This window comes from Medicago sativa, chromosome 4 (genome assembly GCF_051527215.1).
Source record: "Medicago sativa cultivar Bolivia chromosome 4, Bolivia_mono, whole genome shotgun sequence".
Taxonomy (NCBI): Eukaryota; Viridiplantae; Streptophyta; class Magnoliopsida; order Fabales; family Fabaceae; genus Medicago; species Medicago sativa.
This window is the reverse complement of record NC_140752.1, coordinates 100,819,454-100,831,853: the sequence shown is the minus strand read 5'-3', so window position 1 is coordinate 100,831,853 and position 12,400 is coordinate 100,819,454. Positions and strand designations below refer to the sequence as shown.

At 35.0% G+C, this 12,400-nt stretch overlaps 2 protein-coding genes across 2 annotated transcripts; one reads left to right on the top strand and one right to left on the bottom strand.

The window, feature by feature from the left end:
• Positions 1–2,520: 2,520 nt before the first annotated feature.
• On the top strand, positions 2,521–4,518 carry LOC146934764 (uncharacterized). The gene is made up of 2 exons (XM_085706700.1): positions 2,521–3,470; positions 3,577–4,518. Exons 1-2 carry the CDS (start codon positions 2,547–2,549, stop codon positions 4,252–4,254), a joined length of 1,602 nt encoding a protein of 533 aa, XP_085562826.1. The 5' UTR covers positions 2,521–2,546; the 3' UTR covers positions 4,255–4,518.
• A 39-nt stretch (positions 4,519–4,557) lies between these two features.
• Positions 4,558–5,684, bottom strand: LOC146934763 (uncharacterized). The gene is made up of 2 exons (XM_085707942.1): positions 5,103–5,684; positions 4,558–5,015 (listed from the first exon to the last, which is right to left on the bottom strand). Exons 1-2 carry the CDS (start codon positions 5,259–5,261, stop codon positions 4,686–4,688), a joined length of 489 nt encoding a protein of 162 aa, XP_085564068.1. The 5' UTR covers positions 5,262–5,684; the 3' UTR covers positions 4,558–4,685.
• Between the last annotated feature and the right edge of the window lie 6,716 nt (positions 5,685–12,400).

Genomic DNA, 12,400 nt, shown 5'->3' with positions numbered 1-12,400 from the left:
GCATTATTTGAAATAATTTTTAGGGTTAATAGGGGTTTACCCCCCTGCCATTTGGGCGACTTTTGAAAAACCCCCCCATAAAAAAAACTTGTAGATTCCCACTTGTAATTTCAAGATTCTTTGGTTTACCCCCCCGAAGCCAACAGTCAGCAGCTGACTGGATAAAAATGGTGACGTGGCGTGCTGACTAGGTATTATTTTTATTTTTTCATTTTTTTAATTTCCACCTAGATTATTAAAAAGCAAAGTCCGAAAATGTTGTTTATTTGGCATACCCCCCTCCCTTAATCATTTCCCCCAAAACTTCAAACCTAGAAAACGAAGAACAAAGGGAAAACGATTTCGAACTCTAGGGTTTACAATCGAAGCAAACTATCTGCGAATTGAAGCAATTTATGTGGGTTTTAGCGAATTCGAAGCAAGATTTCTACGATTTCTGGGAAGCTGCGAACGAGTTCGATCTTGATTTAGGGTTTCTGGGAAGCTGGGAAGCAAGATTTCTGGGAAGCTGGAAACGAACAACGAAAGAGAAAGCAAACTGAACGAAGAAGGTTGAAGACGACGCTTGTGGTAAGTTTACTGATTCTCTCTTTCTCTTTATGCATGCATGTATTGTTTTTGTTACTATTTGTAGAAAGGAAGAAATAGATGATAAAGAAAGGAAGAAATGTATGTTGTGGTCCCAAAAGTGTGATGCTAGATTCCATATTTATTTCCATTTCCATGTGCCGTAGTTCCATTTTTAGGGTATTTTTTTATTGAAATCTTTGTTTTGTCTGAGTTATTTCTATCAACCTGGTTTAAACCAATGGGTTGCTGACACGTGTCAAAGAATATTGATTAAAAATTTAATTTTTTTTACCACAGATGATGGGTTTGTTTGATGTTGTTTTCCATCATGGTGGGGAGTTTGTAAGGGATAAACATATGTTTTATAGGGGTGGTGTACAAACTATTGTGTCTGGAATTGAAGGTAACAACTGGGGTGTGTGTGATATTCAGAATATTGTGGCTAGATGGGGATATGATAGGAATGCTTTTAGGGTTTGGGGTCAAATTGTACAGGTTTCTGAAGAGTTTGTTCAAATTAATGAGGACCATATTGCTGATGAAATTTCTGGGTATTCAATTGGTAATAAAGTAGATGGACATATTTATGTTGAGCACAATGTGTTGGACATAACTGTGAAGGCAGATGTACCTAGTTTTGTAGATTTGGATGCAGGGTATGATGAGGAAGTAGAAATGGTTAGTAGTGATGAAGTAGAAAGGTTTAATGATAGTGAGGATGAAAGAACCACTGCACTTGCAGATGGGTTTGAAGAGATTGAAGTTGAAGCACCTGCTAATGGTACCAATAGAGTCACAGTTAACAACAAAACATTAAGGATCAAGAAGTGTGGTTCCAAAACACCTAAGAAAAAATCACCTAAGAAGATGAAGATGGTTGTACAGGAAGAAGTATATGAAGAAATAGATGGAGATTACCTTAGTGAGGAGTTAGGTAGCTCAGACCCTGATGACTCAGATGATGAGACAATTAAATATGAGAAGTTTAGGAAGGAACAATTAAATAAGGATTTTAAGTTCAAGCTAGGTATGGAATTTAATTCTCTGGTGTAGTTTAAAGAAGCAATTATTGAGTGGAACGTATTGAATGGTTACCAAATTAAAATGCCAAAAAATGAAAGTTACAGGGTAAGGGTGGTGTGTAGGGACCAATGTGGGTATACTGTTTTATGTTCCAAAGTGGGTGACAGGAGGACTTTTCAGATAAAGACATTACATGGGCCCCACACATGTATTAAGGTGTTGGAAAATAAGAGTGCCAACTCAAAATGGGTTGCTAAGAAACTTGTGCCAAAATTGCAAGTTAGCAACAAGATGACTGTAGAAGAGGTCTTTAATGAAATGTCTGTTAATCATGGTGTGGGTATTACCATGGACAGAGCATGGAGAGGAAGGAAGATTGCAAAGAAAATAATTGAGGGTGATGCAGATAAGGAGTATGCAATGATATGGAGATATGCAGCTGAGTTGAAGAGAGTTTGTAGGGATAATAATGTGAAGATAAATGTTGATGGTCCATCTGCAACTATTCAACCAAGGTTTTGATCTTTTTATTTCTGTTTTGATGGGTGTAAGAAAGGGTTCACATCTGCTTGCAGACCCTTTGTTGGAGTTGATGGTTGCCACTTGAAAACAAGATATGGGGGCCAACTGTTGATTGTTGTAGGAAGAGACCCAAATGACCAGTACTTTCCTATAGCTTTTGGGATAGTTGAAACTGAATGCAAGGAAAGTTGGAAATGGTTCATGCAGTTGCTGATGGAAGATATAGGTCAAGATAAGAGATATGTGTTCATATCAGATCAACAAAAGATATGTCTAGATCTATTCATGTTTCATCTATATATGTATCCATTGTTTCAGATCTAATCAGATCTATATCTATTTATTGTTTCAGATCTATTCAAATCTATATTTCATTGTGACCTGTGTATATATTTATTGTTATGCAGGGGTTGGTGTCAGTTTTTGATGAGATGTATGACAGTATTGATCATAGATTGTGCCTTAGACATTTGTATGCAAATTTCAAGAAGAAGTTTGGAGGAGGCAGTCAAATAAGAGATTTGATGATGGGAGCTGCAAAGGCCACTTACTATCAAGGATGGTTGGAAAAGATGAATGATTTGAAGAAGATAGATCTGGGAGCTTGGGAATGGCTTATGGCTGTAGAACCAAAAAAATGGTGTAAGCATGCCTTTACCTTTTACTCTAAGTGTGATGTGCTGATGAACAACATATCTGAATCATTTAATGCCACAATATTATCTGCTAGAGATAAACCTATTATAACTATGGCTGAATGGATTAGACATTATCTAATGAGAAGGATGGCAGCATCTGCTACTAAACTTCAAAAGTGGCAACATAATGTGATGCCTATGCATAGAAAGAGATTAGATAAAGAGATAACCTTAGCTGCTCATTGGACACCAACTTGGTCTGGAATAGGTGAACAATTTCAGGTTATACATTCATATAACCGTCAGCAATTTATTGTTGACATTGCAAAAAGGAGTTGCAGCTGTAACTTTTGGGAGTTAGTGGGAATACCATGTAGGCATGCTGTTGCTGCACTTGGTTATAGGAGGCAAAGGCCTGAATTGTATGTTGATGATTACTACTCTAGGAGTAAGTATGCCATGTGTTATAGTTTTGCAATTACTCCTATTAATGGTATGGATATGTGGCCTGAGGTAGAAGCTCCTGAACTTCTGCCTCCAAACTATAAGAATGGACCAGGAAGGCCTAGAAAGCTTAGGATCAGAGAGTTTGATGAAAATGGAGCTAGGATGAGAAGGCAAGGGGTGGCATATAGGTGCATAAAATGTGATAAATTTGGACACAATCAGAGGAGATGCAAGAGTGCTGTTCAGAATCCAGAGGCTGCAAAAAGGAAGGTACATTAATACATCTCAATATTGAATAATTAAACTTACTGATTATTGAATAATAATACATCTCATAATCTTAACTTGTGAATTTTTATGCCTGTTTATGTTGTAGAGGAAAACACCAAGGAGGAAGGCCACTTCAAAAGCAACTGTGCAAGAAGCTTCTCAACCAACATGGCCTCATGGATCTGGTTCTCAACCAACAGGGCCTCATGAATCTGGTTCTCAACCAACAATGAACACTGAACCTGTTCAAGGACCATCAAGGCACATTGCAAAAGTTGTCTATCACAACAGTCACCCTGAACGTCCATTCAAGATACAAAAAATGGCAAGTTCTAATGCTACTAAAACTGTACCAGAAATAATTGTTACTGACTTTTATGATTCCCTGCCTGCATCACAGATAGATAGTGGCCTTGGGCCAGATGTATTTGAGGATCTGGATGACCATGTGTTAGCAGCAATCACTGATCAAATGTTTGAGGCAGCAGAAAACAAATTCAAGACTGTGAATGATGTGAAGAGTTTGAAGCAACAGAAAGTGAAGACCTTGGGGTTGCAGAAATCTATAAAACCTAAAAATTCTATGAAGAGTTCTAGGCTGATGAAATTGAAGACCCAGGCAATCGAAGGTGATGGTTCCAGTATTGATCAACCTATGGTCATTGAAGAGTCTGAAGAGGGCACCTTGACTCAGGAGAATGATGATGTGCTACAAAGTGGGACATGTATGAATGTGTTAAGAGGCTTACCAAAACTGGTTATGAGAGGCTCCAATCCTGTTTGAACAACTGCTTTTGGTTTTATGCTTTTGTTTGTCTAAGTTCAGTTTAAGACTTATGCACTATAAGTGCTTTTGGTTGTATGCTTATGTTTGTCTAAGTTTAGTTTAACACTTATGCACTATAAGTGCTTTTGTTTGTATGCTTATGCTTGTCTAAGTTTAGTTTAAGACTTATGCACTATAAGTGCTTTTGTTGAAGTTACAGACATATGCACTATAAGTGCTTTTGGTTAATGTAATGACATATGCATATTAAGTGCTTTTCATTATTGCTTATGTTATGGCTTGTTTAGGATAATGCAAAGATTACTTCAAACATTACTTCAAACATTTTTCATAGATTACTAAAGGAGTTACATTAGTTGCTAAGATAAACAAAAGCATAACTGCTGACATAATTCTTACTACATAATCATAACATTACAATGACTTAATTACATTAACTTGAAAACAACTGAGAACACAATCCAAGACACAGCTAGCGCAACAATGAGGCCTAAATTTTTCTTCTTCTCAGCTTCAAACTTCAATTTCAGTTTCTCATGCTTCTTTGCACTTATTTCTTTTCCATCTTCTTTTCCATTTTCTTTCCCAAACTCTTTCCCAAAGTCTTTGCCAAATTCTCTCAAAAACTCCATTGTCATTACACAGTTGTTGCAACTAGATTCAGACTTCAAACAACCTGGTTCGTAGTACCTTCCAGATCTTTTTAGAAATTCATCAAGTTCATCATCCCAAATGAACAGCTCACAGCTATACTCAGCCTGCAATAAGTTTCAGGCTATAGGTTTAGCAACTATTACAAAACTCCATTGTTATTACACGCACAAAATTCACATCTGCAGAAAACTAAAAAAATCACTTACACCCGAAAATCGGCATCTCCAAAACTTTCTCTTGGGATTTTCATCTGTGTTTGAAATCAACAGCTTCATAACCTTCTCACAACCGCAGATTGGTGGTCTGTTTCCACCATTGTTACTAATTGATGAAGTTTTGCTTCCACCCATGATAAACCCTAATTTCTAATTTCTTCAATTAATTAGGATAGAATAGATGATAATGAGGCAACGTTGGATAAGAAGAGATGGAACAAAGGTCACAATGGAGGAATGAAGAGATGGAGAAGAAGGCAGAAATTTCGATGGAGGAAGGAAGAAGATGGAGATAGATTGGGTGGAATACTTTTTATATACTTTCTTTTTTATTTAAATTTAATTACTTTAATCTAGGTGGAAATTAAAAAAATGAAAAAATAAAAATAATACCTAGTTAGCACGCCACGTCACCATTTTTATCCAGTCAGCTGCTGATTGTTGGCTTCGGGGGGGTAAACCAAAGAATCTTGAAATTACAAGTGGGAATCTACAAGTTTTTTTTTTTACGGGGGGGTTTTTCAAAAGTCGCCCAAATGGCAGGGGGGTAAACCCCTATTAACCCTAATTTTTAAAAGTGTAAACAACTCCCTAAAACTATAGTTTCTAGGATGTGGGAACTGGATCTATCTTGTGTTATGTCATTCAAAACATGTTTGCATGAGTGGTCAATATACAATATGAGTATCATTCTTTGTTGTGGTGGTATAGAACCCACACAAAAAAAAAACAATGTTGTATCTGAATTTGGGGATATAGATTTCTTCTACAAAAACATGTTTTCTGTTCAAACAACATATGTGGATAAAACAAATTACTCTTGAAGTAGTGTTGTGGACTTACCGAGTTTGTTTGATTTTTACATTATAGATATACAAAAACCAGTTAATCACTTTGAAAGTATGTTGTTGCAGTCAGATGCAGGTCTCATCCACTCCATGTTCCAAATTTTGTTTCTATATTATTGTCAAACCCTTTGAACTTCATGACAAACTAGTATGTATTTGATTTGATCAGTTCGAACACTGTCACCTCGCCTATTAGTATATCATGATCTTTTATTTGCTCACACACTCAACCTTTGAGAGTTGAGACCTTCCAAAACATCACATGTTATGGTTATAGGTTATTTATAAACCATACATAATCAACTTTTGTTTGTGCAGCATGACATTATCCCTAATTACCATTAATTACCTCTATTTTTCATTTCCTCGTTAATATGAGTACATGACATTATCCCTAATTAATATTACAAACAAAACAGAACCAAACTGAACATTAATTGGTCAAACAAATAAAACATAAACTAAATATGTATTACGTAACAAATAGTTATGTACTTAGCAACAACACATTCCTCCTGTGATATTTATGTCATCACAAAAGAAATATTCACAACATATGTATTCACTCAATAATATACATGTTTGTCAACCATTGTCTCTTCAGTAGGAAAAAAAAGTAGATAAACAAAATAATTTCATCACGCATAACATAATTGTCCCTCTTGTTTTTACAGCAGTTGAAAATCCCATATCAAATATATGTTCAATTGAGAACAATTTAGGAGAAACAAGTTAATCAACAACGAGGTTTTTGGTAGTTTTTTTGCTCGAAGTATGGAGATTCCTTAAAATGTGACAGGTCAAATATGAAATATGTTTAAGAATAAATCTCCATACATAATTGCAGTTATTTACCAAACCAAACTAAGCCACTCTCTAGTTCATTGCAATAGATATCAGCTTGAAAATTTTAATTCTCGTCACCCCTCCCTAACTCTAGATCCCAGGACCAATGTCTAAATAAATTGTTGAGACAAGAGAGAATGACTGATTAAGAGAGATATGAACAATGTCACCAAAATCTAATGTCACACAAGTGCAATCCATCTTATGTAGAGGAAGATTAGATGAGATCACGCTTGTGTGAAATTTGTATGTAGAGTAAAAGTAAGATAAGCTAATATTACCCAGAAATAAATATACACCCCCCTTAAATAGACAGTTCTCTCAAACTTACATTTTTCTCCTGCTTTGTCATTACCATAATGGGAAAGTCAAGAAATATGAGTTTGATGTTCAATTGAAATGAAAAATCAAGAAAAATCCTATTGCATGATTTAGGAACTCATTGAAAATTTCTCTTGAGTGTGAGTAATCTAGATCATGATGTAAACCAATGAAGTAGTCAGAAATACACTTGCATTGATATAAAATTTATATGTGATATCCTCTCTTAGAGAGTTATCATCCTAACTATAATTTAAAATCAATTAAACTCAAACTCTTTCTTGTACTTCTCCCAGTAAGCACCTTTGGATAAGTCTGAAGATACTCTAAACAATTAGAATAGTCTCGTGAGACTCTAAACACTAGAACTTTATGGACTTGAGAAGAAGGAATATAGGTCTAAATTATGATCATTGTTGGGTAACTCATCATGATTTGATAACAACGAAGTGGTGGGAGCAACAAACTTATAGAGTATTGATGCTTCGTGAAATATTGGATGGATGCCTTGAGTATTGTAATAAGGTGATTATAGTTTATCGAAGTCTCTCTCGTGGATATGACAAATTCACCATGAATAAGATAGACTGAACTAGCCATCAGGTTGTTGATTAACCAATATAAACATATTATGTCATTCACTCTCTCTCTCTCTATATATATGTGTGTGTGTGTGTGTGTGTGTGTGTGTGTGTTTGTTTGTTTTACTTTGTACTCCCTCCGTCCCTATATGTAAATCCCCTTTGCATTTTTCACATTTCTTAAGAAAAGTTGTCAGTGTAATTAATGTGTCTGTTTTGTGTGTTAATATTATCAAATTGTCCATTGTTCGTATGTGTATTAAATTTGTTTTTTCAAATTTCAAGACAAGTTAGTAGTATTAATTAAGGGTGTGTTTAGGAAAAAAAATAATAAATGCATCTAGTAATTTGAAAAGGGATTTGCATTTAGGGACAAAAATAAAGTCAAATGGATGTTTACATGTAGGGACGGATGGAGTATTTTGTTTGATTTAATATTCTTGTTGGTTTAGTTTTTCGTTGGTTTACATGTCTCTGATGAAGTTAAATGTTTTGATAAATAAAATTTGTATTTCATAAAAATATTTGAAGTTGGAATTGACAAGAAAAAGAATTTATCAAAACGGAAAACACAATTCAAACCTCTCATTTATTTTGTTTTTTCACTTTCATAATCTTTTACATGTCGCATATATAAGTGATCATCACCTCCAGGTGAAAGGTAAGTTTTCTAATTCGATTCTCTAGATTATGCGTAAACCCTCACTAACTTGAGCATCAAAACACTTACAAATACACTACCTAGTTGGATGAGCATCTGTTGTCCATCCCCACATCAAAGTAGCTATGGTTGAAATTTGTAGATCCACTTCAGACTAGTAAGCGTACATGTTCCCTTGATATAATATAATATATGATAAAATCAAATGTAAATTATTTTTATTTTTATTCCATTTATTTTATGGAAGAAAACTCCATATGATTTGATAATTTGGACAAGTAACATGTTGGATTTATAATAGAGGTGGTCCATATACCTAATATAAGGTTTTAGATGAATATGTGATGTCTTCGTCTCTTATGATTTTAAAACATTGATCTATTGTTGCTCCCGTTCTACCATGCTCCCCCAACACTATGTTTTTTTAAGAAGTTAAATTAGTCGGCCTAAATTGACATTGAGGAGAATCGAAACTATGACATCACACAACAACAATTAAAAGGCATGTCAAATGTTTGCAAGATAACAACCTCAAACCATCAAACAACGTTGAAAAATCCTCAACTATAACTACATCTCACGAGAGCCATTGTGCACCCGTGTAAAAACCACTATAATGTTTTGATTTTATCTCATCTCATTATTGAAAGTTTGATGGCAGGGAGGGAGAAGGCGTAAAGGAAGGTAAAGTAGTTGTGACATATAGTGGATACCATTAACCATTAATATTCGTTTAATGTATAAAATAAGTAAGTCACTTACTACGATTTTTTTAGAGTAGTCACGGGCCGTGATTTATGTTTTTTTCTTCTTCGTGTATATTTTATGCAAACCAACTCATGCTAAATGACATAATTCAAGATACATCATTATAATAAGTTTCTTAAAATAAAAATTGCTAAAAAAAAAAAAGTTTCCTAAAAAATCATCATATGAAGTTTTTTTAAAGGTCAAAATAAAATATATTAACCAAAACGCAAATTTCTTTTCGTTATAAGAAGTGTAAAAAAAACACAAGAAAAGTTCATATAGTTACAACACAATAACGTACAAACAAAAGTTGAAACAACAAAACTAGCAAGTTAAGTGACTACTCTGGAACACATAATGGGATCAAGCCACAAAAAATAAAAGTAAAAAACGTTCAACCATAAAAAAGACAAGAACTTAACTTGATCGAGTAAATGTGCAAATATTCTTCCGTATGTTAAAAAATGCAGCAATTGTTTCCCTTCCAGATAGCTCAAACACACGGTTACCAGATTAGATGTATAAACGACCAAATATGTTTTCAGAAACCTTCTAGAGAACATAATTGAATTAGATGATCAGAGAGGCGCGCCGGGTTCAACAAGTATATACCCAGCCAATGCATGACTAATGACAAAACTCTTCCAAAGAAATCATAACCTAAAATGAAATGATCCACATTTTCAACGTTACCACAACCACTCACACAACTGAGCATCAACCTGAATAATACCTTGAATGAACACGTTATCTTTGGTAGGAATTCGATTACTTAACATCCGTCAAGCAAAAAGAGTTACTTTAAAAGGGACCACTTTATTTCATATAATGTTTGTAACATTAAACCGACTGCTGAGATCCACATATGACAACAAGTGGTAAACTTCACTAACTGTGTGCCCTTTAGCCGGCTCTAAGTGCCAGGACCACTTGTTCTCCACGCCATCCTACAAATCGATATAATTTAACAAGACATTACACTCCACCGACTACTCTTCCTCCCAGACCAACAACCACCGTCTCTAAGTTCACTTATCCCCCTACACTTCAACCTAAACTACTCATATCAACAACTGTTGTAACGCCCGTCTTAATTATTTGATTATTTAAAAAATATATTTATATATATAATTTAAGTGATTTTCATGATTGATATGTGTGAATTTTATGATTCATGAAGTTGAGTGGTTTATATGATTTATAAATGAATTATGTGGGGTATGTTGTTGTGATGAAGTTGTTATGTTGTTATGACTTATTTTATTATTAAATTAAATAAGATATGATAATTAAAATAAAAATATTAGAAGTTGGGCTGTGATGTGTAAAGAGTAAGTTTAGAGGTGAGAAGAGTAATACGAAAAGATAAATAGGGCAAACATAAGTTAGAAACGTTTTTACGTGAAACGCTTTTGGAGAAAAGTGAGAAAAGTCAGAAAAGAGGAGAACTAGAGGGAGAGCTGCGATTTCATCATAACCAGGTAAGGGTGAGACTAATTTTCAATATTATTAAGGGTATAATTCTATAGGATGAATTTAGCATGATTAGGTTAAGTTTTGGTGAGAATTGAGAATTAGGTTTAAGATCAATTTTGATGATTGAATCATGAACAGATGTTAGATTGATGCAAAATTAGTGTACATACCTTAGATATTACTTAAGATGATAATTAGATGCTATTTGGATGAAGGAATCATGAATATAGGTGAAAAGTTGTGATTTTTAGGTTTCTGGCCGTACTGACATTCATCGCTCGCATCTGCGAGCAAGAACACTCGCAACTGCGAGCTAGAACCCAGAGCTCGCAACTGCGAGCAATGCAACTCGCAACTGCGAGTGACCAGTAAGCTCGCCATTGCGAGCAGACTAACTCGCCACTGCGAGTAAGGACTTAGGAACCCAGAATGCACGTTTTGCTCGCCATTGCGAGCAAAGTTACTCGCCACTGCGAGTTAGGCTGTTAGTCGCCCAAAATTGTCCCGATGCGATCCTTTCGCACTTGTAGTCTTGAGTTGACTTTAGAAGTAAGTAAGAGAGCTGTTTAGGATACTTTCATAAGCTCCAGAAGTCTGTTAGGTGACTGAGATTAGTAGTGTTGTTGCATGAATGATATTATGATGCTTTATGATACTTATGTTGATGTAATTCATTCCTTAGATGATGTTAACGCATTCAAGTGTTATTAAATGTTGTATCTTGCTGCTGTTTCCTGCTATTGACTGTTAGCGTCTTGATGTTGCATGAGTCGGTCTATGTTGTTGGAATTTAAGACGTTGTCCATGATTATGAGTCGTTTGAGTTGTTCATGTTGTTGTCTAAGTTGTTGGAAGTTTGAGTTCATTGCATACTCATTAAAGTTGGGGGCTTTAGGCCCGGCAGCCTTTGTGCTCATTAAAGTTGGGGGCTTTAGGCCCGACAGCCTTTGTGCTCACACGTTGAAGAGCCTATTATGCTCATTTTGTTGTTGAATGGTACCACATGCATTTGCATATCAAGAAGTTTCATGTTGTTTAAGTTGTCAAGTTGTTGTTGAGTTGATAGAGTTGCATGGTCAAAGATGAGTTGTGTTGTCAAGTTGTTGTTGAGTTGATAGAGTTGCATGGTCAAAGATGAGTTGTGTCGTCAAGTTGAGTGTTAAGTTGATTATGATTTGCGATGAAAATTAGTAATGGTATTTGATGATTGTACTTGTTATGAAATGAAAAATATGCTAATTGTTAATTGTTGATATGTTATTAATGTTTAAGTTGTTAAATGCATTTTATTAGATTATATGCTTAATGTATTGATTATGAAATCTCACCCCTTCTGCGTATATGTTGCCTCGACCGTGGGTAATGTGCAGGTAATAAAGATTAGAGGCGTTCATGAGTGGACTCTTCACTTGGTGTCTAGGTGCTCTGATACGTAACGGGATGAGGGCTTGCTTTTACTTCTATTCCTTACGTGTCTCTTTTATGAACTAATTTACGAGATTTTCCAATAAGGCCTGCGTGCCAAGACTTTTAAATATTGAACTATTTTCCGCTGCAACAGTTTAAGATTTTCATGATGTTGAATTTGAAGGATAATTATTATTATCTGTTTTGAGGTGTTAAAGTAGTGTGTGACATTCCGTTATGAATTAAATACTATGATTTTAAATGAAATTTTTATGTTGGGAAAACGGGGTGTTACAACTGTCGACAACATGTTCTTCACCAAGTAAAAGAGATGTCTAAACCCCACTGTTAAATGACCTTCATCCAACTATGGTTCCTGTAAAA

What these genes read in the sequence shown, in the direction of transcription:
- LOC146934764 (XM_085706700.1), top strand. Translation starts at nt 2,547, where the DNA reads ATGTATGACAGTATTGATCATAGATTGTGCCTTAGACATTTGTATGCA. An exon ending in CAGAGGCTGCAAAAAGGAAG is followed by an intron (nt 3,471 to 3,576) that starts GTACATTAATAC and finishes TTTATGTTGTAG; the next exon opens with AGGAAAACACCAAGGAGGAA.
- LOC146934763 (XM_085707942.1), bottom strand. Translation starts at nt 5,261, where the DNA reads ATGGGTGGAAGCAAAACTTCATCAATTAGTAACAATGGTGGAAACAGA. An exon ending in CGGGTGTAAGTGATTTTTTT is followed by an intron (nt 5,016 to 5,102) that starts AGTTTTCTGCAG and finishes AACTTATTGCAG; the next exon opens with GCTGAGTATAGCTGTGAGCT.